At 38.5% G+C, this 27,164-nt stretch overlaps 1 protein-coding gene across 1 annotated transcript in view; it reads left to right on the top strand.

Moving 5' to 3' along the window:
- ITGA8 (integrin, alpha 8) overlaps positions 1 to 27,164 on the top strand; it is a gene marked incomplete at its 5' end in the record, with an annotated part of 67,055 nt that overhangs the window by 27,886 nt on the left and 12,005 nt on the right. The window contains 4 exons of the mRNA XM_009072519.1: positions 4,083 to 4,188; positions 5,998 to 6,156; positions 10,873 to 10,998; positions 15,034 to 15,147. Coding sequence (XP_009070767.1) covers positions 4,083 to 4,188; positions 5,998 to 6,156; positions 10,873 to 10,998; positions 15,034 to 15,147 — 505 coding nt within the window. The remainder of the gene's footprint in view (positions 1 to 4,082; positions 4,189 to 5,997; positions 6,157 to 10,872; positions 10,999 to 15,033; positions 15,148 to 27,164) is intronic.

Consider the following 27,164-nt stretch of genomic DNA (forward strand, 5'->3'; position numbering starts at 1 on the left):
TTCCAACATAAATTATTCTAACATTCTATAAAAATATCAGACTACCATGCAAAATCTTGAAACTAGACTCCTATCCTGGCATCCTGGAGGAAGCTGGTGGGGTATTCTTTTAAAGCAAATGCTTTTGTCTGGGATATTAGATTTCCTACATCTCTTCTCAGACTACAGCTCAAGATCTTAACCATTATCAACACTTCAAGGGGAGAACAGCAGCTGCACAGCCCAACTTAACTCCCACAGCCAGGCCATGATGCTTGACTGATGCAAGAGTGGTAGATGTCTCTTATATGCAAGGGGCTGCCTTAGGTGTAAACAAATAAAAATGCATTTATTTATGGGGTTTTTTTTAATTTATAAAAATCAATTAATTGTTGTCCCTTCTGAGACAATATGACTGCCTAGTGCTAACAATAAGTCAAAGAACTTTGCAGATCACAGAGAACATGTTTTCTGCTCTAATAATATTCAATCTACCTGCTTTAATATTCAGTCTAAATCAGAGAGATTTTGAAAGTATTTTCCATCATATTTTGTAAATGAATTCCAAATTAAGAAGTCTAATCCTAAAACTAGAGTTAAGTGGAAAAAAAGAGGTCTGACACTCAAAAACTGTGCGTATATATGTTAATGGTTATATTTTGGAAAAGGAGCATTTCAAAGACAACATGTTGAATAAGAATAGAAGTGAGAATATTATTTCATTTTCTGTAGTTAGTAGTGATCTAGGGAAATGAGCTGGAAATGAGAGGTGAAAGACACTAGATGATGGTGAAGTAACACAGAAAGAGAAGTAGAGGATAAGGAAATAAGAATCAAAAGTTTTGTTTAATAGGCTACAGATGTGTGAGGAAATGTTGGGAGCCAGCAGCTGCTAGATCTTGCCATGGGTGAACACCCAGGTTAAGAACTGGCTGGAGTTTCAATGCATCAATGGAACAGTTATGGTTACATACACAGGACTTTTCAGTAAGGGCTGCTTCCACTGCTGTGGATTCTGGGGTTTTTTGTGAGTTTGCTCATCACTTTCACAGAAAAATCTTACAAAATTTTTTTGTTTGCAAACTTTTTGGAAACTTTTTCCTCCATCATGTTCTTTCTGTGCCATAGTATGTTCTTTTTAATGAAAAGATCTGTAACTGGTAAATAGATATACCAAAAAATGACCAAAACATCCTCAATTCTTCAGAGTTTGCTGACGAGTAGAAAAAGTGTCTTGAATTACTGCCTGCAGTGCTAAGAAACTGGTCATTAAATACAGAGGAATTACTTAATTGAATTATTTCCAGTTCCTTTCCTCTTAAGTGTTTTAGTTTTCTTATTAGCTATAGCATGCTTGTACCAAGGAAAACATTCCCAAATGCTTTGTCAACAGATTTTGCTAATTACTCAGAGATGCTAAAACATGCAGTTCCAAGGGAATTGCTCACTATTTCCAAGATAAAAATAAAAGAGAGACTATGTCCACATTTGGACTGGAAATTATCTTGCACTGGTTTCTGAACTGCTCTGAACGGAGTTGCACGAAGTGGGACTGGATGCATTGTACATTTTACTGAGGAAAAGTAAATACTTACAAAATTGTGCATATGAACACATGCATAGACACTGGCACAGTGGAACCATGCAAATACTTCCTCTATAAGGAAGAAATCTTCTTCAATATCCTCTTAAAAAGAAAATTAAGATAACTCCTTAGATAGTTCAATGAGCAGTTGCTTTGATAACTGATTATCCTGCTTACCTTTTCTATAAAAAGTGTAAGAGTTTTAGTATTGAAATTATTTCCCACTGCTGAAAAAGCACAAGAGGAATGAGGGATTCAGGAAGGAAGTCATTTGGACTGTGAGGATTTGCAGCTGGCAGAACTCTTATTCTATATCCCACATAAGCCTTTCCTGTAGAGCATACTTAGTTTATCTAATTTTTCAGTGCTCTTGTCACCTAAAAGTCTAAGAAAAATCCTTGTCTAATAAATCATTTAGATGTTAAAAATATTCTCAGTTAAACTCAAAACATAACAGTCAAAAGAGGATTTCTCTTTAATTTGATCTGACTTTGCATCTTTCATGTTAATAGTAAAAGCCCTCAAAATAACTGCAAAATATGTTAAAATAAATGTTTTCTATACTTTAAAATCATTTTAATGAAATGTCTACATTTATACTTTGCATTTTGTATTCCTGTGAATAATAAAAACACTGCACAAGGAGTATAAGAGAAAACACTGTGGTTTGAAACCTCATGCCTGCTTATTTTTGTCTATGTACAGTTTCTGATTTGCAAATTTTTGTGGTAGCTTAAGGGTCTATGTATCTTGGCTTTTGTAACAATATGGGAAAGTTCCTATTCTCTAACAACAATCAATAATTAAAATTCATATTGGAAAGAAGACCATTTATGAAATATTACAAGTTAGGCTAAGTACCTAATCTGAACTTACTTTTTTAATGAATATATTTAATTATTTGGCTTGACTTGTGAATTTGTCCTCTGGCATACTTGTTACTACAAACTGTTGGCCCTGGGGAAGTGTTCAGAGTTTGCAGGGTACTCCAGGATACCCTAAATTTCACAGAGAGTTGTACTTAGCTGTATGGTATTACGTTGTTCTCTCCTGGGATTCCTTGCTGCTTTGAGAAGCTGTATTCTGTAGAAAATTTTCTTTCAGACATTTCATTTGTCGTATATGACATAGGAGCTGGAAGCAAGAACAATTTGTTTCTTCCTAAAGTATTTTGTCAGCATTTGCAGCAAAACCATCCAGTCTTCTGTTCTCTTCTGCCAGGGGCAATCTGCAGCAGTGACAGCACAAAGTGATTAACATTGTTGCATAGAAGTCCCATCATTTTAGTCAAATGTTATATTCTAAAAAACCTCATTAATGATTGTTTTTTAACAGTTTTCTGTCACCAAAATTCCAGATTTGGCAGAACAAGCATTGAAATTTTATGGCTTTTCTTTAAGCTAAGGACTCTATAAATCAGCAAAACTGAGTGAGAGTTGACCCTTGTAAGCTAAAGACTCTATAAACCAGCAAAACTGAGTGAGAGTTGACCCTTGTAAAGAAAGGGTAATATCATTTTAGCACCAAGAACTGCTTTCAGTACTAGCAGATGACAGATGTCTGTGCCAGAACTCACCTACCATGCTTAAAGAAATTCTTGAGATCTCATTTCCCAAATTCTCAACAACTGAGTAAGGTTAAGTTGGCATCTGAATGCAACCTGTACAAGGAACTTTCAGTTTTTATGGGAAATAAAATGTTTGTGATTTAAATAGAAATGTTAACAGAAGACTACTTTCTTGAGGCTGGACAGAGAAGGACAGGAAAAGTGAAACTGCAGACAGAAAGAAAGATGTCAAATGTGAATTCACTGTTTCCTTCATTTATGTTTGATTTACGTGTTGCAACAGTATGTCAGGGATTGCCTTAGCTGCCACTTCATTTGCAAAGCAAAGGGAAGGTCTGGAGCACTGTTTCATGCTCTAGTCCTGAATTCATTTTCTCAATACACTTATTTCCACTGTAACTTTATGGAAGTCACAGTATCTCAGTTTCCCACCTGTAAAATGAGCTAGACTACTTTGCAATTTTTTTAAAAGAATAATAACAGAGCGTATAGAAATTTACAGTCAGAGCTGTTAAATAAATATCTAAAAAGGTATTTCTGGGAAGAAAGATGCATTAAAGACCTACAGGCTTTAAATGGAAATGAGAAAATACATTTATTTATGTATCATTACTCTGATTTTGTGGATAATGTATTCAGATATCTCATCATTGAGAAAGATATAAATGCCCAACAGACTGGATTCCTCTCTCCAATTAGAGTTACTCCCTTGTCCAGAAAGGACCATCCATCAGAAGAAATATGAAACTAAATGCAGTCATCTGTAAGGACTGGGTAGTACTTTACAGGAGCATCATAATGTTCACCTCACCTAATTCTAATCGATGTGCTCAAATAACAAACCCTTGAGGGCTCAGTCTTCGATAGTGGTCTTAATATTTTTTTTTTCTAAAAGTAATGCAGTTAGTCACTGGTAACAGTTACTGGTTTAACCTGTTTTGTATATTACAGAGTGTCTCACCCCCCAACAATTATTTTGCCACTTCACAACTGGGAACCTGAAGATGAACCTACAAAAGAAGAAGAAATTGGTCCTTTAGTAGAACACATCTATGAGGTAAAAATTATATACGTTGCCACAGGACCTCACACTGCCCCCATTGAAATCCTGATTAATTTGGTTTATTGTCTTTATCTGCTGCTAGATAAAGCCACCAATGTAAATATTCTGATTTTAGCACATGACCCAAATTTAATCTGGGAATTCACAACCCCATTATCTGTTCATGTTAGTGGAGGAGATAATACTTTATCCTCGGAGTCTGTCCTTGATATTAAGGGATCTATAAACATTTTGGGTGCTTGACAAGAATTAAAACCAGTTCTTAAAAGTTCATTCTAATCAATGTCAAATATCTTCTTATTAAAAGCTGTGAGTGTTGTGCACAGAAAAAAATATGTTTCCTTTGACATTTAGCTAAGTGAAAAAAAATTGTAGACATACATGTAACTTGTTACCTCATTGCTCAGAAAATGTTCTGTTGAAAATAACTCTTAATGTTTGCAGTACACATATTTCTAACTTGCTGTTGGTTTTTTCCTGTGGACAATTCATCAGTTAAAAGAGAAGAGTCCAGCTTAGAAGAGTGCATTTAGTGAACTACATGGCTTACAGGCCATCTTTAGTCTCTGATGGATGACCTTTATTTGAGGGGGTGAAACAGAGTGCTTCACATATGGTTATAATTCACAAAGTAGCACTCAAGAAAATATAAGCAACTTAGCTTAGTCAGCAGTGTAAGATTACAATTTGCATGACATACTAAGCTGTAATAAATCAGACAGTAAAATACAAATTATTTGTGAATCTCTCATCTTAACACATTTCTCTAAACTGAAAAATCCCTAACAAATCTTCCTGTCTAAAGCATTTGGGTTGTTTGTGAAACTGTGTATGTGACTTCAAATGTATTAATAGTTACAGTGATTAGTAACAGTTATTAAGGAAACCACTTTCATGGTTTATATCAGTAAAGCATAAAAAAGGCCAAACACCCTCCCAGAAGATGTAAGATTGAAAGTGGGGTTTATTTGGTTCTCGATAAAGTTCATCAGTCACAAAAATGCTACACATTTGAAAAACAAAGGAGGTTCTTACATCTAGAAACTTTGCATAAAGCTCCATGGTGTTCAGCTTCTTTAGCTCTTCATGCCCAGTGATAATACTTATCCAAACTTCCTGTGGTCATTAGATATTTTCAAATTGTGTAGTGCTATAAAGAAACTATTTTAATAACCTAGATTTTGAAACTTCTGTTGTTTCTGTCTTTGCTCATTTCCCAGAAAAAAAAATTAATATTCTGGGATCTTCCTTTAGGAAAACTAGTTCCTTTTCTTCTTTTGGGAAAATTTGAAATAAGACATGTTGAAAATAGAGTTCTTAGCCACAAAAGCTAATTTAAGTTCTGCTGTACCTTCTATTCCTGCACCCTGAACTGTGATTCTTTTGTATTCTGAAGTTTTGGCTACTATTTTCAAGTCTGATCTGTTAAGGTTCTTTGCTCATATTTCTGTGGTGGTTTTTTGCTAGTGTGTTTTGAGTTGGGGTTTTTGTACCTTTCTAGGTAATTTCAACCCTTCATATGTAGCTACAAATAGGAAAGGTGATGCATTTTGTGAACACAGTCAGGCAGAAAAGGCTGTTCTCCCAGGTTTGCCACTGGCTTTGTGACTAATGTGGAGAGGTCCTTCTTTCCTACCTGCGATAGATTTTCCATCCATAAAGTGATATTAGTAATCTATAGATCCTTCCCAGAACACTTCAAGGCTGTAGGCACCAAGAATTTGAAAATATCTTAGTGATTATTGCTGTGGGTTTTGTTGTTATTTAGTGCCTTGGAAAGTATTGATGATATTTCTTTGACAGCTGCACAATATAGGACCAAGTGCCATCAACAATACAGTTCTCCATGTGGGTTGGCCTGTGTCCAGTCGAGAAGAGTTTCTTCTTTATATTCTTCACATTCAGACACATGGACCATTGCACTGTCAAACGAGCTCTCCTATTAATACAATGCAAATAAAGGTGAGTGTCACTTTTATTCCCATTCCTTTGTGCATTTTGCTTGGGTTTTTTTGCCTGCACTTCACAAGGGGATGGTGCTTTTTGGGAATTTATAACAACAACCCTAAGATCATTTTCCTGGGTAAGAAGCAAAAATATAGAGTCTGTCATGTTTCTAGTGTGACAGTTGTGTTGCATGTTTGGTTTCTGTACTCTTCTTATCAGAAGAAGGGTGTACTCAATCCCACTGTCCATTCTACCAACAAAGGTGTTAAACAGCATCAGTCCCATTACCAACCCCTGCAAAATGACACTCGTCACTGGTGTCCACTTGAATATTGAACCACTGACTGCAATTCTTTGTGTGCAACCATACAGCCCATTCCTTATACCCTGAGTGCTCCATCCCTCAGATCCATGTCTCTCCAGTCTAGAGACCAGAATGTTGTCTGGGACAGAGTCAAATGCACTGCATAAGTTCAGGTAGATGACATTGGTTGTTCTTCCATTATCTACCAATGGTGTGAACCTGCCATAGAAGGCCACCAGATCTGTCAGGCATGGTTTGCTCTTAGTGAAGCCATGTTGGCTGTCACCAGTCACCTCCTGATTTTCCATGTGCCTTAGTATAGTTTCCAGGAAGATCTGCTCCGTGGTCGGGCTGGGCACAGAGGTAAGACTGACTAGCCTGTAGTTCCCCAAGTCTTCCTTTTATCCCTTTTTAAAAATGGGGGTTATGTTTCCCCTTTTCCAGTCAGTGATAACTTCACCACAGAGTTCACCATGACTTCTCAAACATAAATGGTGACTTAGTCAATTCATCTTCCAGTTCCCTCAGGTACCAGGTCTCATGGACTTCTGCATCTTCAGGTTCCTTAGATGTTCTCAAACCTGACCTTCTCCTAGAGCAGACAGTTCTACATCCTCCCAGTCCCTGCCTTTCCCTTGTGTGAATTGGGCAGTGTGGCAGGAGCACTTGCTGATAAATACTGAGGCTTAAAAGGCATTGAGTACCTAAACTTCCTCCACATCCCAGGTAACCAGTTCTCCTGTTTCCTTCTGAAAAAGGCTTACATTTTCCCTCATCTTCCTTTGAACAGAGACCTACCCACAGAAGCTTTTCATATTGTTCTTGATGTCCCTGGCCAGGTTTAATTCTGTCAGGGCTTTAGCTTTCTTAACCTGATCCCTGCCTGTTCGGACAATTTCCTGTTTTAAGAGCTATGTTTGTGATGGCAGATCCCCCTGAAAGAGCTTGGTTTGGCTCAAAGTCAGAAGATTAAGGAAAACACAGCTCTACATATCATCCCATCAAAAACAAGGTATCCAATTTATTAAGCAAGCCTGATTCCAGACATTTCTGCAGTAAACAACACTTCTCAAGTGTAACCAGTAGCTTGTTAAACATATTGCAGGGAGAGCTGCCTTCCAAATGTTAGAAGTGCTATAAGTCTTTTGCATACCAGGAGGGATTTGAGTTCTGTATAGTGGATGAAAGTGGAGACATCATTCTTGTGACAGGCATTGCTCATGACCACAGGAGCTACAAAACAAGTCTTCATCTTAAAGAGACAGAACTACAATACATACTTGAAAGAATAAAGAAAAGCTGATGTATACCAAATACATTATGAATGGATTTTTGTGTTTCACCTAGGAAACCAGCTCAGATCAGGTTGTAAGTACATGAAAAGGAATTCAGCATCCTCTCTCCCTAGTCACTGTGTTCTGTTTTAAGCTTCTGTTAGGAAGCTGGGTAGAACACTGCCACAGTACTTAATGACATTTTCAGGCAATGTGTTTTATTATTTAATTTATTTTATTTTTTTAGTTTGCTCTTCCTTCTCCTGCTTAATAATGATTGCATCTGTTACATAAACAAGACTAAATTCTTGTGAAGCTTGTGAGAAATTTTCCTGCTTTTCCTGAAATTTTCCCATTCTTCCTGAAATTTCACCTGTTTCAGCAGAATATTGCTTTAGATGCACAATCTCAATTGCAGGAATTTAAACATCCTTTCCTTATATCAGTTTTTCAAAGCACTGAACAAGATGAATACACAAATCAGGTTCCAAGTATGTAATGCTTATCTATTGCTTCAGATGGGAAGAAGATACAGAGACAGCTTCCTTCAGGTTTTGTATAAACCACAGGATGCTTGGATCAAATTTCCTGATAAGGCTAAGGACTCTGTATGCCTGGTTTCTCTTGGATTTCCAAACCCAGCTGTCTTAGGGTGCTTGGGCATTTCCCCCTTGAAACTGCTTAGCTTGTTCAGTTCCAGTCAAAGCAGTATATTCCTCCCCATTGCTGAATTTCTTGTATAAAGGTTTCATTTGTGCTTTGTTGTTTTGTCCACAAAGATAAATGCAATCTTAGCAAATGTGAGAAACCTCTTGTTTAGGGACTTTTCCTTTTCTATAGATTATCTTTCTCTGAAGGCAGTGAGGGATGTGAAAGGATAACAAAATCATGAATCTTGGAAAAGGTGTAAAGAGGAGTAAAAGTACTTATCAAAGATACAGAATGGATTCCATTGCAGAGGAACTCAGTACACTGTGATGTTTCACTCTAGGAAGGAGGTGGCTGTGCACAAATACCCAAAATGAGTAGTGACAGAGAGAGCATGGGTGTGGATGGACTTCTCTCTGCCTATTCCTGCACAGGAATGCAGTGTGTTCACTGCACAGGAACATCTAATGGATCATCTAATGAAGCTTGGAAAGCCAGATTCAAAACAAGCAAAAGGAAGTGGTGGCTCATGGTGACAGGTCTTAGATGTCTGGATGTTGTGGCCAAAGGGAAGTAGTCAGGGTTAAAAGTTTACATGATTTTAAGAGGAAACTGAACATATTTGCAAACAAAAAGTCCAGTGAAGATTAGTAGAGATGAAAAAAAACCTTCATACAGATAAGGATGTCCCTGAGCTGAAAACATTTGGAAGATGAGAGCTATTAGGAGACAGTATTGTGTGTGTGTTCTTACTCTTTCTTCCACATCTGCCTAAAAGCAGAAGGGGTGAGAAGAGGGCTCAGTTAGATGGATTTTTGGCCTGAGCAAGTATTCCTGATGAGTTGGGTTTTTTCTCCCAGACTGATGGCAAAAAGCAGTTTTATGGAATGTGTACCTATAAATACCACAAGTATAGGCTTCCAGTGTCCGTAGGTTTCCAACTATGGTAGACTGTACAGGGTGACACACATGGCACAGTCTCAATAGCTGAGCACTGTAGTACCATGAGTGAGGTATCTGTTGGGGAAGCAGTGAAATAGCAACTAAAATCCACCACATGGGTAAGCTCTATCCACCAACATGACTGGCAGGAGCTAAGGTCCTCCAGAGGCACTGTCTTCTCATGCTGCAAAACTGTTATCACTGTGTGTAAGTCCTGGTCTCAGGACAAAATCATACTACCCAATGCCTTGCTCTTGAATGGTCACTGACACCTCTTGTACAATAGCTTTTACACAAATTCCTCTTCCATAACATTTCTGGTGAAATAACACATTGCAGCAGAGAGTATTGCCTGGCTAGGAAAAGGGAAAAGCTAAACAGGGTTTTGAAATGAGAAGTGAAGTACTGGAGAGGTTTATAAACCTGGTCAAAGTCATAAGGCTCAGAAGAAAAAATTAGTACATGGTTGTTCCATGGGGGGGAAACTGAGACAGTCCATGGTAATTAAAGGGAGGATAATCCATTTAAGATAAAGTATAGTGTGCTAACCATATGGCATATAACATAACTACAGAGTTATACAACTCCATGCTAATGGCTCAAGAAGGATAAAATAATATCTTTAACCGGAACATCTAGGCCACTGGAGAAATTCTGCTTTTACATTCTTGCAGGAGATGTGTATGTTTTCTCTTAACCATAGAGGGCTGTTCTTGAAGTTTTGCTGTAATAATTCACCACTGAAGATGCTTAAGTATCCAGGATCTAATAAAAACAAAAGCAAATATAAAAATTATCTAGTATTCAAATGGATCTACATATATATCAGTTGTGATCATATATTGAGTGCTCTGTCACAGGCATATCATTATATTGTGGGGTTTTTAATTTGTAATTGTTAAAGAAGCTATATGTGCTGGTGAAAGAATCCTAGAATGAGAATTCCCACATATGACCACATTGAGAGGGAGAGATTTACTATCTCAAGTGTTCATAAATGCTCTGTAAGCTGACAACAAAAAAAGAAGTAAGTTTGAATTGGAGATTAGAAATCTGTAAATATAAAGCTGAAGAGCATTTTAATAGGAGATTAAAGATGAACAAACTGTTGCATTATGCGAAGTTGAGCTGGTACCAAAAGAAATCTTTAACAAATAATGGTCAAAACTTGTATTCTTATAATTCAGATTTCCTTTTTTTTTTCTACATTCTAAAACTGGTTAAATCATTGTATTTCAATAGACAGACTAATGACCAAATTTCCGTGCAGCAGCTTTGAATTTATCCTCTTACAGAGATGAGAATCTGGCCCCAGGAGTCTAAGTAAAGCAATTAAATTGACACCCGCAAAAAGTGGAAAAAAATGTTGTCTACTGTAGTTCCTATAACTGGGGTGGCTATTACTCCTCATACTCCTAGTAGAAGACAGCATATTCTCAGGGCTGAGCTGTTATATTGAAAAAGCAATGTTAATCTGAAATTCAAGGCCTCTGACACAGGAACAAATCTGTTAGAATCATTGTATGAGTATGTCATTACCATTCACAGTTTTTCTCTTTGCAGTTTGCTGTTCCACAAGACACTCCTGAACTTGCTGCTTTTTTGTATAATTCCTCAATTTCTCATTACATCAGGAGAAGGGATGTCACAGTGGCAGAATCTCACAGGAAAAACTCTGCAAAAATACTGGTGAGCTGTCTAGAAACTATAAGCTGGGGCTGTGCATGCAGTATGTCAAGGTGGTTGTTCGTTTGACTCCAATTTATTTACAAACTTTTAAATATTTTTCTAAGCTATTTTTAGCCCCTCAATTTAAAGTGCTGTTTATCACATATCCCATGCCACTGGTTAGAGGCATAGTTTGACAGACTATTACATTGAAGGTCACATGTGCTGAATTCCTGACTGTCTTACTCCCGACCATTCTAGACAGACCTCTGTGGTCACACAATGGCACACTTACCACAGGGAATTTCAGCTTGGATTTAGAGAATGAGCCCCTCATCCACAAAATGAAATCCAGGCTCTGACCTCTAAAGAGTAGATCTCTTCTTGTTAACTGGACTCCTAGCATTCCAGGTCTTTCTTAAGGAGTAGCTCACATTTAAAATTAACATTTGCATCTCAAGTAACTCTTCTGACATACAAATATTTGGAATGCATTTGTTTTCTCTAGTAAGTACTTACATATACATGAAAAGGTAAGACTCTCTCCCTTTACAGTACCACAAGCAAGGAAAATGGGACAGCTTATTGCATTTTCAGCAATCCAGAAAATGCTGGAGCAAAAGCCATGATCTCTCTCCCAGGAAAATAGTTCTGATTAGTCAGTTTGGTGCCTGAGTATTTGGACTCAGCTGTGTTTTCAGAAGGTTTAGCTGGGAGTCCAGGAGCTTTGTAATGCTGATTAGAGTTCATCTATTGACAGGATTTCACTTGATCTGGTGCCTGCTCTAGAGGTGAGGGGCTTTTTTTGCTGGTACTGTATTTTAATTTGTCCAAGATACTTGAGCTACTGCAATGATTTTTCAGATTATATTGTATAGAATTAGCTGGGCAAACATTAAATAAATAGCTGTTCCATTGGATCATCTGAAAACTTAGTTACATGGAGATAGCAATGAATAGGATTACTAGTAGAGTACCCTGATCTGGTTCGAGTCTAGGTGACCCAGGGTGGGATTTCAGAGCTCCATTTTCCAGAAACAAGAAGGTGTACCCAGGGGGGCTGCCTGGGGATGGGTCTGACTAACACTTCTAACTCAGATCACAAGCCTGCTCTTGGATGTCCCATTTGTTCTCTCGCCACTTTCATGCTTGTGATAGAGAACAAGATTGGAACAGTGGGTAATGGCTTTAAACCAGAAGAGTGCACGTTTAGATTAGATACTAGATGAAGTTCTTAACTGGTGGTGAGACACTGGCACAGGTTGCCCAGAGAAGCTGTGGTTGCCCCATCCCTGTAAGTGTTCAAGGCCAGGCTGGATGGGCTTTAAGCACCCTGATCTAGTGGAAGGTGTCCCTGCCCAAGGCTGGGAGTTGCTACTAGACGATCTTTAAGGTCCCTTCCAGTCTAAACCATTCTATGGTTCTATAAGGGTTTTTTCCATTCCTGAATTCAAAGTTCCATCCTTAGCATCCTTCAACATTGTAGGTATTGGCTCCCCTTGCCTAGAGGCAATGTTCAAACTCAGTGACCTTGAGGTCACTTGAGGGATTGATGGAGTCAGTGCTTTCCATCTATTTTTATGAACCTTAGGCAGAGTTTCTTTCATGCTACACAGTCTGTTATTAAGCTGTTTATTGCAAGCTCATGTTTGAATTCCTTGACATCACTAGAATTTGGTAGGAAGAAAAGAACCTCACAGACCTAAGTCTTCTGGAGTAATAGAATAATTGTACTGCTTCTGAAAGTTAATTTGGCATTTCTTGTAACAGGAAGAAGATAGAATCTGAAAGTAATGAATGCCATAATGCTATTAAGAACAAAATCGTAGATGAACTCATTTTAAATAACCACTGTTGATTCCTGTGTCATTCTTTCATCAACATAATACCCTGGGAAGAATCTGATTCCACTGGGGCTGAAGGAAAAATGCCTAGGCTTTCGAAGACATGCCAGCCAATATCACAGAACTCTTAATCCATTCTTCAGTAATACCTTAATTATCAGTTATCTTTCTCAGTGATTAGGCTCATATGCTGCCAACATAGAAATTACTGCACCAACTGGAAGTGGTTAACAAAGTTCTTATGTATGCACTGTGTCTGCAATTTCAAATATGAACCAGAGACTTTTCAGCTGCTCAATGTATACAGAACAAATATATTTAGCAAAGTACTTGCTATATGAGATTGGCACTGTGATGAGCAGTCTTCTAGTAAAATATGTGTTTTATCAGCACGAATTAGGATAGGATTAGGTACACTGCTTACCATGGGATATATAGGAGGACTTTTCCAGGACAGGCACAGAAAAGCAATGTCATTAGTTCAGTTAGAACATGTCCCAGTTCTGTGTGCCTTCAGCATTACGTACCACTGATGCATAAAAATCAATTTTTTATTTGACACATTGGAAGTGCACATGAAAAATGAGTGTTGCTCTGGAAAAAGACTGATTGGCCAAAGATAATTATTTGTTAAAATTTGCATTCATTTTTTTTAGAAATTTTAAGTTAGTTTCATTTTTATCAAAGCATTTTCACAGAGAAACAAAATGTTCTGAGAACCTCTTATTCTATTTATACTGTTTATTAAACATTTGGTTTCTCTTCCATTAGTTCTAATGTTACATTGTTCTGAAAATCACTACAGGCTAAATGCATTACTAAGAAAAACAGAAATATGTGATCAGGTCCTAAAATGTCAGCCAAAAGTGGACTTTTTTTGCATACTAATGATTTATTTTGTTAATATGTGGTTTTGGCCACTATGATTAATGAAAACAGCTCTTCTCCTTCTTGCAAAATAAATAAATCTGGCTGGAGGATGTTTAAAGCCAAATAAACAGATACTTTAAAATATTCATTTTAAAAAAAAGTTTATCATTGCAAGTTCAGGGTTTGCAGTTTCATTTTCAGGCAGATAGAGAAAGCAGTGATTAATCATAGAGCTTCTCCTTATCCTGTGATAAGATAGAGATTTGTGGGGAAAGCTGTCTATGAAGATACAGGATTCCTTAAGGGTGTTTTCAGATCTGGTACATACTTCATCATCACCTCATTACCTGAAGTGTGGGTATTGGTAGTGCAGCCATTCTCACACTCACTAGGGAATACACTTACTTGGGAAAACTTGGCTCTGCTTTTGAAATCACAAAACCTTCTGTCACGGGAGGGATTCTCTGCTTTGTTATAAAAATATGAATCAATTAAAACCTCAACCCTCCTCCTGAATCAAACCCAAAATTTGCAGATAAACCCCATTTGTATATATAAACTTTATGTTTTTACGCACACTTTTAATCATTTTTCTGTGGGATTTCTCTTCCTTTCTATGCCCTAAACAACCACATAATTTCTGTGCTTACCCCATGAGACTCTGCTCATTCCCTTCCGTGGCTTCCACTCAGCTTTTAACCTTTTCTGTGACATTCTTCTGGCAGACTTCAAGAGCATATAGTTTTGAGTTGCATTGCTTGGCTTTTGCCTTCAACCCTGTGTCTGAGCCAGAATCACTGCTCATCAGCAATGTTTCATGGACAATAAGTTTCAAGTAAAGAAACTAATGAATCTCAGCAAATGTTCTGGCTGCTATAATGTAAATATCAGTAGGCAAACCAGAAGAGTTTGAAGAGGGGAAAGATTTAGGAACATGAATAAACACTTCATACACAGAGAACATAAAAAAAAATGTGTTGAAATCGCAAAGGGACTAATAGGTGAAGAGAAAGTACATGTTTCAAAGGGTTGGTAAGTACCTGGACATTTTAAGAGTTCTCTGGAGCATATATTGTTGAAAATTATTTCTTTTATTTTTATTACTACAGGTAATACAGGTAGACATTTGCATTCACTGTTGGTAGAAGAAGAGTCCCTTCCTTGGATCATAGTTCTCACAACAAATCATGGAGTATCTCATGTATATTAGATGAAATTACTGATTTCAGACTACGTAGCTCTTTAGGGGAAAGCTGATTTGGTTTTGCTTATTTGTAGCATTTGAAAATTATTTTATACATTTTCAAAGTATGGATATGACTTCCCTTTCTTTTGTGCACAGAACTGTACAAATGTGAAGTGTGTCCTAATTTCATGTACTGTGGGACAACTGGAAAGAGGGAAGAGTGCTGCCCTGAAAATCAGGTCCCGACTCTGGGCGCAAACATTCCTGGAGGTAATGCACACAAAAATCTCTTTCTACACACAAAGACCTCTGTATATTTTATTTGAATAGTTACTTTAAAATACAAATGATGAAATTAAATGGGTCAAATGCAAATCCTTTTTGTTACCTCTTTTTTGAAGATAACATCTCACTGGTTCCTGTCCAGGTTATATGCATGCTTCTTACTTTTCTTTCTTTCCCAGTTGCTTCACCTCAAATTTATGTCATGAATCCTACCTGAACATTCCAAGATTATTTTGAAACACCTTTCTTGGGTTTGTTTCTGCTTTCCTGGACTGGCCCAAAGCAATAATCTCTTAGGTCTCTATGATGTGCTCTGTATTAGTAACATCTTTCCCAAAGGAAGGCTTTTCTTGGAGCCAAACAGCATATGGTGTACACTATGTCCAGCTTAAAAATTCATTGTTACTCATTCTACATTAGTTTAGGGACAAGTAATATGTATCAAGCTCATATGATATGCAACACTCATGTAGTGGCAATCTATGTCTTACTACTAAAAAGAAGGAACCGTATAGACCATGGGAAAAATGAACTTCTCCTTGCAAATTCTTGCACTTCCAACTTCTTATGCTCTGACTTGTATTTACACTGCATAAAGGGGCCTGTTGGAGCAGGTCCAGAGGAGGACCACAAAGATAATTGGAGGGATAGAACACCTCTCCTGTGAGGAAAGGCTGAGCAAGTTGGGATTGTTCAGCCTGGAGCAGAGAAGGCTCCAGGGAGATCTTATAGCACCTGCCAGTACCTAAAAGGGGCCTATGAGAAAGATGGGGCAAACCTTTTAGCAGGGCCTGTTGTGATAGTACAAGGGGTAATGGTTTTAAACTAAAAGAGAATCTATTTAGATTAGATGCAAGGAAGAAGTTTTTTACAATGAGGACAGTGAAACACTGGAACAGGTTGCCCAGAGAAGTGGTGGATGCCCCATTTCTGAAAAGATTCAAGGTAAGATTGGACAGGTCTCTGAGCAACCTGGTCTAGTTGAAGATGTCCAGGCTCATGGCAGATGACCTTTACAGGTCCCTTCCAACCCAAACTATTCTATGATTCCATAAGGCAGAGTGATTGCACTGTGAGCTGTTACCTCACAGCTGGCCATGTGTCTATACATACCATGTGGTCATCATATCATAACCCTGGGCAATACACTGATAAATTTATAATCAGTTTGCTGTTACTAGGAAATAACTTCAGCTCCTCTCTTGATCAAATTGGTTGATTATTACCTTCTTATTTCAAGGAATTTAGAATTACCCAGTCTTTCTATGCAAGAACCTTCCTGTGCTCCCCATGGTTGTGGGAGAAGAATATTTTATATCCACGGTACCTCTTACCCTAGCAACAGAAGAATTGAGTATCTCCAGTTTACAGCAGGGGCTTTAAATTAAGCTCCTCACACTTTTTAATTTCCCCCTTCCCTCAAATGTGAAAGTAGACAAAGGAAATTGTTCCTCGCTTACATTGCTTTCCTGGAGAAACAAGAACAGATGGAACAGTATTTACAGAAAGTTGAATGCCAGCTCAGCAGCTAACCAGCATGGCTCCAAATCCACAGTGGGTACAAACTTTCTTGGGGGGGGTCACTGGTTTCTCTTAGTGTGCAGGACTGTTGGAGTGGTTACTGAAAGGATGACTTGCAAGATTTTTCTACCTGTCTGTCAGGACTTTGGGTCACATTCTGTGTTTCTTCTGCCAAAGCTGTTAACACCATTATGATTGAAGAGAGCTTAAGTTCTATCCTTACTATCTGGCCTTGCTTGAGAGAAAGGGATTTCTGTATAGCTCAGTAACAAAGGGCATCCTTTCAGCTACCAGGTGAATTCATTCCTGATTTGTCAGTACGTTTTCTTTCTTTTAACAATGAATCCCAAGAAACTTTAATATCCTTTCTTCAATTCCCTTAACACAGATGCAATGCTTTTAAGAGGAGGTGTATTTAGCAAATGAGTTTGATACTCTAGGCTGGATGTACTTCATTTAGGTTTGTTGAGTGAGTCATCTGCTTGTGCGAAAAAAGGGCAGGCTCTAGCTCTAATTTAAGCCCAAAAGCTTGAGAGCTTGAATGTCTCTCTGTCTTTCCAAGTATGGGAACTGGGATGGACCTTCTGGTGCAAGCTTTTGCAAAAGTCTTGCAAAATTTTCACAGATAATACCAGTATGTAAGCATCTGTAGTCATAGCAAAAACATACCTATTGGAAAATAGGATGGGAATTTTATTCCAATTTTTTTATAATACCATTAAGAGATTGTTTGACAGTCATACACTGACTAGTCCCTGTTAAATTCAGGTAAGAATTTAACTGCACTAGTTCATAATTCTTAACCCTCATAGACAGGCAGAGAGACAGAGATACTATCCTTGGCTGCAACAATGTGTGACAATTTTGACCACTGCACTGTGCAAACAGTAACACAGAGAAGCTTCATCATTTTCTTCACTAAGCAAAAGATAAAGCTTAGCTCCCTTAGCTAGTTCCTTAGGGAACTGAGCCTGACATATTCCATATCCCATCAAGTCCTTCTGTTCATCGTTCTGCTGGTGGAAACTAATTAACTCTTTAAGGGCCAAAACCAAGGTCTTGTGAAAAAACAAACTCATACATGAAACCCTTTGCACAGATCCTTGGATGCCAGTTTTCTAGGCTATTTCAGTGGGAATTAGCCTCATCAAAGTTTCTCTAAGTCCAGTTTAGTATATAGCAAGAAATAACTATAAGAGATTAAAGCTAAACAAATTTAATGAGAAACAGAGGGTGTTTCTCTGAGTTTTGGCTGTGACAGAGGATGTGTAACAGTTGGAACAAACTAGCTACAGAAGAAATGAAATCTCCTTTTCTTAATTACTCTTACTAATGACAGAATCTGTTTCTAGGCTGTAACCTTATGTAACCTGACTTAGGTTCAGAACAAGGATAACCACATGAAATTCAATGACATGTTTATTGGAGGAGCAGTGGGACTCATTTTACCTAATTTTAGTAATCTGAAAGTTGATGATAAAGCTGGTTGCCTAACTCTGTAGCCTGTGACAAGACAGAAAGGTATCTTTAGAGGATACATTGTCCAGCTGATTTGAAACATCTCTGCTCTACCTCTGATCTGGGTGGGAGAGAAGGGTGAAAGCTGGGCCTTGGGACATGGGTGTGTGTAAACACAGCAGACAATGCCAGTGCTGCAGACCCTTTAGATCCTCCTTGCTCCTGTCTGCAATGCCTGTACCTCCTGTCACTCAGTGAGCTCAAGGCAGCCAAGGAACCTTACACCAGCTTGTGGGCAGACAAGGATGCGCCATCATGTAGACTTCCTGGGTGCAGAGACCTCATGGGAAACACTCCTACAAGAACATCTTTTTGTTAGTCCATTGTCCTTACATTGCTATCAAATGAGACTTTTAATGGGCTGTGATTTTACCTTTTATCTGTATCCATAGAAAACACTTCTGTTTACTTTGAATGGTACACTGCAAGCCTTGTAAAGGCTCAGAAAACTCCACTTAAAGCAACAGAATTTTTTTTTTTCTAAGTAAACCAAGGTATTCCCCAGAGAAGTGTTGCCAGAATAACATGATCCCTGCTTCACATGCAAACTTAGATATAGAGAAGAGAGCATCAGTAAATAGTGTCCTAGTGTCTGGTTGCCTTCCTCCCACTCATCTCAAAAGTTTCCTTTTTCACAGCTGCTTTTAAAATTAACAGTTATATATCCAGCACCATAAAAGACTGTAGAGCATAATTAATTTCCTAAAAAGGATGTAATCTGCTCTTAGCAAGTCTGCAAACTCGTGGTTCCTAAGGTTATTCCAGAAGCTAAAGTATACTTAAAAAAACCTCTGTTGTTAGCTAGGCTGAAATCTTCAGATTCAAATTGGGGATTAAAATACAGTCAAAATAATCAGAATTATTATTATGATTGTGAATCAGGAAGGATTGATCAAGGGCCAGACTGAACCCCACAGTCATGGCTTTGTAAAGAAACTTAGAAGAAAGTTGCCATCTCTCCAGCAACATCCTGACCACTTTTGCACATGCAATTAATGTACAAAATTTTCATATGCCAAAGAAAGCAGGATAATGGTGACGTACAACATTCCTCAACTATGCCATAATCTAAATGAAGACATGATGATCTGCAGAAGAAGTTGTTTGTGCTTATTAAAGACAAGAACACACTGTCATGATGTATTTTATTCTTATAGATATGGTAATGCAAACCTGAAAAGGATTTTATTGAAACTGATTGATTTATGCTAGGATTAAATAGTTCATGTTTTTCACTGAAGTTATATGGATCAGCCTGTATATTTTGTTGCCACAAAAGATCTGTCATGTATTGAGTGACTCCTTCCTCTTCCACTTAGTTTAAGTGACAACAACTGACCCCTTTGTCTCTTGACAGTTGTAATCTGTCACCTTAGAACCCAAACTCCCATAACAAATAACAGTTAAATGTCATACAATAATTAGACATGTTTGAGTAAATAAAGCAGCCCAAATTTCCCAACCAGCCAACAAAGATAGAGACAGACATTGTGCAAAGGCCAAGAAGAATCACAGGCTTTTTTGGATTAACTTCAAAGCCTGGCTGTAAATATGAACCCTCTAGGAAAGCTGGCTTTTGGATTCAGACTTGCTGATCGAGCAAATAATAGCCTGATTCGTGCAAAAGAGAAACAACCTTACATGGTTGTGTTCTGTTGGGGCTCCATTATGTCCCCATTTGTCTAATCATGATATTTCTGAGTCATCAGAGGGAGACCCGAGGGGATCTTGCCCAGTGTTCTTTGAACTCTGATGGGTACTTTTTAATAGAAGACTCAGGAGTTGCTAGTAAAACATCTGTTTTGAAAATGCATTTCTAAATGATGAATCTGTACCATCTGTCTGATTTGTGACATCCTTCAGGCTCCAAGCTCTTTGGAACTTACAGCACTGTGGGATGTGGAACTCATTCTTAGCTATTACTTCAGCCTGTATTGAAAATTCCTCACAGGGATACAAATATTCTGGGAGAGCTTGGGGAGGCAGTAATGTAAAAAAAAACCACAGAGGGTGTGTGAGGTTCCCAAGAGGTTTGATGTTTATTTTCTTTTAATGTTACTGAATATAATTGTATTGTTTCTCTCTTGACATTTAGACAGTTCCAGATATGTGAATTTGGCACCCCTGATTGCATGAATTTTAATAGCAAGAAGAGAGAAAAATCTAGTTTTAATCAGAAAAAGTTGAAAAGGAAGACAAGCACAGCAACCACACTGTAAACGGGTGCTCTCCTAGTACCCAAAGGCATGTTTTGGCTTCTCTGTTAAATGCTCATTATTTCAGTGTTTCTGAACATGCACTGATCCTGTTTCTTTTTAGGTGCCTAAAATTGGAAATATATGCTTGACATAATAAGAGGGATATGTGCTGCAGCACCCATATTTTAAGTGCCTGGCCCCAGACTGTTATCCAAAGCCTGAAACTAAATACCAAGACTCCCTATAACAGTACGTGGAGACAATGAGGTACCTCAGACAAACTGACTTGCAGTAGCCATCAGGGTGGTGCATGAGGTCTATCCCATATCAAGGAGGATAGGCACCCAAATCAGGATTTAGCAGGAATATGTCCACCCTCTCAGAAAGCAGAATCCTAAAGTTACTCAGGAGACACCTGTAGCATTAGTTGAAAGACTTAAAGTGGACTTTTTTATTCTATATTCAGTGCCAGAAGCTAGAGCTGGCAGTGTAGTGATTAGAGAATTCATGTCTGCAAGACAGGAGTTCAATTCCCTCCTCAGCTTGAGAAACCCCACATCCCTGCTTTACAGAATCCTTTGCCTTCATTGCCTGGGCCCTGGAGCTATCATCACTGCTAGTGTGCATGCTCTAACTGTACTACCTTGATGATAAATTTTGTTGAGAATCTCTATATTTTATTACTGATTAACTCAGAGAACCTTCAGTGTGGTAGAAATTCTCTAGGCCAGGTAAAGCTTTTGGGATGAGCATTCAGTTTAGCTGCACAAAGGCCATTGGTGGCAGAATGCAGATAATCAGAGCAGTGGGGTCATACACACTGCAGCACATGAGTGATGGCAGAGGCTTGGAAATCAGAAGAGAAATGAACCTGGTGGAAGTGGTCCAAGACAGGTGAGAGATCTAGCTCTTCTATGAGGTCCTTTGATCAATCACTTTGTTATCTCTCTTCACTTTCTAGTATGGGAGCAATTATTTCATCTGTAAGTGGGATATGACCCCAAGGAACAATAATTTCCATCTGCAGCATTCTCCAGCACAAGAACCTCTTTCTGTGTCCAGTGGAAAACATCTCAGTCAAGGGAAGCTTACTTGGTGTTTTCAAAAAATTCTGCAGCCAACCTAAATGCTCTCTCCATGGATGGAAGTGGGGAAGCATAAAAGTAGTGAGAGACACATCTTGTTCCCTCATACATTGGCATATATAAGCTATATATGGAAGCTTAAGTATATTATTTTAATTCGGACTGAGAATGAAAAACCATAAATTTTATGCACTGCTCTTCAAGCCACTTATAATAACAAAATGAGGAAGTCATCAACAAAATTCGCCTTTACGTCAAACAATTGTAGTTATTTGAAAAAACAAAATGAGTAAAAAACAAAACTGTGTGTGGCCAAGAATACTATATTATACTGGATTTGATTGTTTATGTGGAATGAAGGCTAGAAAGAAAGAGATATTGACATAGGCTGAACTAGCTGGAGGGTTTTTGAGTGCAGGCTAGTTTTGTTTTCATTCATTGTTATTTAAAATATTTTCAGTGTTAGCAAGAGCAGAATGTGACAATCTTGCTAGATGTCCTAAAGTATAGGGAATGTTAGTCATATGAAGAAATAACATCTTAAGTCAATAACCATTAAAATAGGTATATGAATCAGAACAAAACATCTGCCTCAATTGTAATTTTTAATTTTTTTAAGTTAATGTAGAAGATATAATATGTGAAGTGTGAGATGTCAATGACAGAGAGGAGGATGTGTTGATTTGCAGGGTATTGTCACAGATGCATTCAGGTGGGCATATCCTCTTGCTACAAATAGCACAAGTACTTCTTGACCATGTACAGAGCCATACATACTTTTTTAAACAAACTAATACAAGAACAAGTAGTTGTATGACCTCTACTCTCAGCATTTATGTAAGGTACTCTATTTATTGGCAATAGTTCAGGTTTTTGGAGGTGTTGGTCAAAGAAGGCAAGCTAATGAATTCCCAAAGCATATATTTAAAAGGTATTGCTTACCCTCTTGTCTTTAAAACATGCCAGATTCCAGCAAACACAAAGGCAAACAAGTTTTAACCAGGCAGGGCCAATATTGTCATAACAGCACTGAACTGTTGCAATGCAACAGACGTAAGTTCTTGGGGAGAAAATTTCACTGCAGCATGCAGCTTGCCATAGAGAAAGTACATGCCCTTCAGTTAGGGGGACTTCACTGGATACATCTAACCAGAAAAAAAAAGTATTTCAGAGAGGCTGAACAATGTTCTGTAGAGGCAATGGAATGGAGTCATGCTGAGGATCTCTCCTGTACCTGAACTCTACAAATTTGCAGAACATCTAAGATCTGTCAGACTTTAAGCTGCTAATGCTTTTGTTCCTCCTAATGTCAGCCTACCTTCTCCCCGGGGGGCAGATTTGTCCCTGCATTTTAGTCTACTCTCTGACTAGGATGCCCACGGGCCTTAAGATGCTCTGGGGAGACTTCAGGTCTGTACTTGAGCTTCCTGCAGAAACAACCAGCATTCCACTGGGGCCTGGTGAACTGTCCTTCAAATTGTCAAAGATTTTCCAGCACTTCTCATATTATTTCTGTTTGTCTCAATAGTACTTAGGGAAACACTGCACTGAATATTCATTGGGAACACTCTCCTTCATTACTGACTGCTTTTTTGTCTTGCAACTTTTAAAGAAAACAAAGTTCAGTTCAAAAATCTGTTTATAAAACAAAAGCTTGTAGAGAAAGAGAGGCCTTAATAAATACACCAGCAGGATCTACCACCCAAGTAACACAGGGGATGGCCATGTTTTGCCTACTTCCCAGGATATTGCAAACTACTGTCTCAGCCATGCACACAAGAGCAGGCTCTGCTTGTTCTAACACAAGGGAAACCTCAAAAGGCCAATGTAGCTAGGGATGGGCTCCCTGCTGTCGGTCATTAGACACTGACACAAACACCAAATTCCTTCTTCCCCTTCCTCTGAGCCATAACTAAGTCCTCAGCTTGAATTTCAAACCACAGGTCCTGCTGCTTCCAGTAAACACCGAATATTTAAACATATACTATTTAAGAGTGATATGGTTAAAAAAATGCTCTTTCTTATAATTGGCTTGAGAATTATAAGCAAGGCTGTAGGAGAGAGAGCTGCCTGCATCTCCAAGGTGTTGGAACAAGTAAGAATCCTATTTGCAACTGATGTTGACCAGCCATTGTTTTAAAGCCCTTTGCCACAAACATATAATTCTGTAAATGCAGAAAAATATTCTCTAGTGTTTTCGATTCTCCATTCCTGTATTCCAGCATTTCCAGGAGTCTAATCAAGGGTTGAGGCAAGCTAATAGCTGTGGTCATAACCCAAGCTTATTAACCCCAGCCAAGCATTAATCTACAGGAAGTACCTTCCTCCAATGTTCTTATTGCTGATATAAGCTGAAAATGAAATAAGCCATGCATAGTAGGTGAAGGGATTTATTTTTCCGTGAGTGCCGTGCAGCGTTAATTCCTTTACTGTACCTTAGCCAATCATGCTGAATGTATAATATCTACTTCTTTAATAATATAACATATCCTACTCTCTCCATTGCAGGTTACTTTTATAAATCATATAAATCATAGCCAGAATCATGCTTAATATTAATTGCTTAGAATTGAAAGCATAAGGCTTTTTTCAGGCTCTTTTCTGAATGCAAGTCATTGCACAACCACGGAAACATGCTGGGACTTCGTGTGAGAAGTCTAGTGGTGAAGAATAAAAGATGAAAAATTGAGTCTGAACATGGAAAATAATTAAATAAAAAAATATTTTTCTGAATAGCATCTCACAGATGTTCGGCACCATGAAAGTGTATAAAAATAGTTATTTACCAAATCTATGTTTTCATTTCAAACACTGTTGATAGAAAATGTAGTTCCTTTTCATTAGGTACTGTCTGTGTTAAGGACCTGATTTGTCTACCTTTTGTAGTCATTTAGAACAGTTTTTTTTCATACTGCTCTTTCCTAGTATAAGCCACAAGGAGAGGTTGAATATTCTGATAATAACCATTCAGCTGCTCTCAGTATTTCAAAAGAACAAAATTGTGGCATAGCCAAATGAGTTCCAGAAGGCAATAAATGTGCTGGCTTTGTATCACCAGTAAACACTCACATATTTGCAGAGAAAAGCAGTTTTTAAAAAGAATGGACAAGGCAAATACCAGAACTACAATCCTGGACCTCAGGATCTGCTTGGAAGAGCTACATGGGAGATGATTCTGGAGAAAATAGGATTCCAGAAGAAGTAGTCATTCTCCAGGATCACCATACCTCCTTTAAGCTCAAGGCCTGTCCAGCCTGACATGAAGCTCCTGGTAAATCTCAGACATGGAAAGGAAACATAAAAGAGATGGAAGCAGAGTCAGTTGACCCATTGAAGGGGCTGAATAAGAAATATAGAGACAGTGTCTGAACATGCAGAGACAGTCAGGAGCATAAAAGCTCACCAGGAGCTGAGCCTATCAAAAGACTATCAAAGGGCATCTAGGAAGCTTCTGTGAGTATATCAGCAGCAAAAAGAAGACTAGGAAAAATATGGGTCTTCTGCTAAGTGGGACATGGAAAACGCTGAGTTACTCATTGCCTCCATCACTTCGGTCTTTACTAGTAAAATCTGCTTACAATAATCCAAACCCTCTGCAACCAGAGAGGAAACCTGCAGCAATCAACATTTACCTTCAGTGGAGGAATATCAGGTATGGGGAACATTTAAGCAATTGGACATACAAAAGTCCAAGGGAAATGAAAGAATACACCTACAAGTGCTGAGGGAGGGAGAATGACAATGTGAGACCACTCTCAATTATCTTTGAAGAGCATGGTGATTGGGAGGAGTTCCTGAGGACTGGAAGAAAACAAGTGCCACATCTTCAGGAAGGAGGATTCAGAGAGCTGTAGGCCAGTCAGCCTTGTCTCAGTCCCTGAGGAGGTGATGGAGAAAAAAACCATGGAAAACAATGACTAACATCTCAATGACAAGAAGGCGGCTGGGAGTTGTCCGTGCGGATTTATGAAAGGTTAATTGTGCTTGACCAACCTAATAGCCTTCTGCAATGAGAGAAATGAGATTCGTCTTGGTGGACAAGGGGGGAGCAATCATTGGTTTTTATCTTGATTTTAGCAAGGTTTTTCACACTGTCAAAATGCATGAAGATAGGTGGACAGACAGGTGAAGTCAAAACTGACTGAATTGCCAGACTTAGAGCATTGTGATCAGTAGCATGAAGTCCAGCTGTAGGTCTATCACTAATGGTGTATCCCAGGGATCAATGCTGGGGCCAGTAGTGTTTAACATCATTAGTAACTTGGATAATGGGACAGAGGACACTTTCAGCAAGTTTACAGATGGTAGTGAAGTGGTTGTATTGCCAGATATTTGTACTGCCCTTCAAGAGGAACCTTAGCAGGCTGGAGAAGTGAGCTAGCAGGAATTACGTAGTGTTACAAAGGGAAATGCAAAGTGCTGGAGCACAGGAGGAATGATATTATACACCAGTACAAGCTGGGGACTAAGAAACTGGAAGACTGTTTTAGCAAAGGGTCTCAGAGTTCTGCTAGACACAAAGTTGAACATGAACCGGCTGTGTGTGGCCTTGCAGCAAAGAAACCAACAGCCTTCTGGGCTACATTAGGAAGAGTACTGCCAGCAGGTCTAGGGAGGTGATTCTTCTACTCAGCACTGGTGAGACAGATATGGAGTCCAGTCCTGGTCTCCCTGGGACAAGTGAGATATGGACATACTGGAGCAAGTCCAGCCAAGAGCTGAAGATTAAGGGCTTGGAGCATACAAGGACAGACTGAGAGAGATGGGATTGTTCAGCTTGAAGAAGAGAAAGCTGTATCAGTGTGTATAAACATCAGATAGGAAGTAAAGACGACAGAGCCAGGCTCTTCTCACTGATATTCAGTAATGAGGGAGAAGTACAACTTAAAATACAGGAAATTCCATTTAAACACAAGAAAAAGCTTTTTTTTACTGTGAGGGTAGTCAAACACTGGAATAGTTGCTTCTAGAGTTTGTGGAGTCTCCATTCTTGGACATATGCAAAACCCAATGGGCCATAATCCTGAGCACACAGCTCTAGTTGACTCTGCTTTGAGCCTGTGCGTGGAGTGGACAATCTCCAGATGTGCCCTCCAACCTCAGGAGTTCTGTGACAATTTTCAGTTGCACCATGGTCATCAAACTGCATCCAAGTTGCCTCCCAGGTTTAGGTTGTGCTTATTTCAGGTCATATTCACAAACAAACCTTTCTCCATCACTGAAGGAAAGAAATGGTAGCCCAGATTATCAGGGGATCTTCTTCCCTCAGTCTTTGCTCAACAAAACAGCCAAAAAAACAATTCTTAGAGAAGTTTTATGCCTTTGAAGCAACAGGAAATTCCAGAGAAAAAACACCAGGAAGGAAAAGCTGTTGAGTAATCACATAGGAACCAAATCTTGTCAACTAAATGTGTGAGAAATAGAAGGAAGGAGAAAGAGTTTTTCAGAAGAGGATTTAGAAAGTGACAGTGATGTTCCAAATACTCTGGACTGTGAGAAACTGGTGACAAAATGAAGGACTGTTTTGCTTGTACGGCTTTGTCTTTCTGTAAGTCAATAGTCAAATACTGTGTTTAATTCTGGTCATCATATTTCAGAAAGGATTGAGACAGGTAGCAAAAATGGGATATCATAATAAGAATAGTAATGAGATCAAAAGGATAGATAATAGCAGTCATAA

Source organism: Acanthisitta chloris, unplaced genomic scaffold, assembly GCF_000695815.1.
Source record: "Acanthisitta chloris isolate BGI_N310 unplaced genomic scaffold, ASM69581v1 scaffold5010, whole genome shotgun sequence".
Classification (NCBI taxonomy): domain Eukaryota; kingdom Metazoa; phylum Chordata; class Aves; order Passeriformes; family Acanthisittidae; genus Acanthisitta; species Acanthisitta chloris.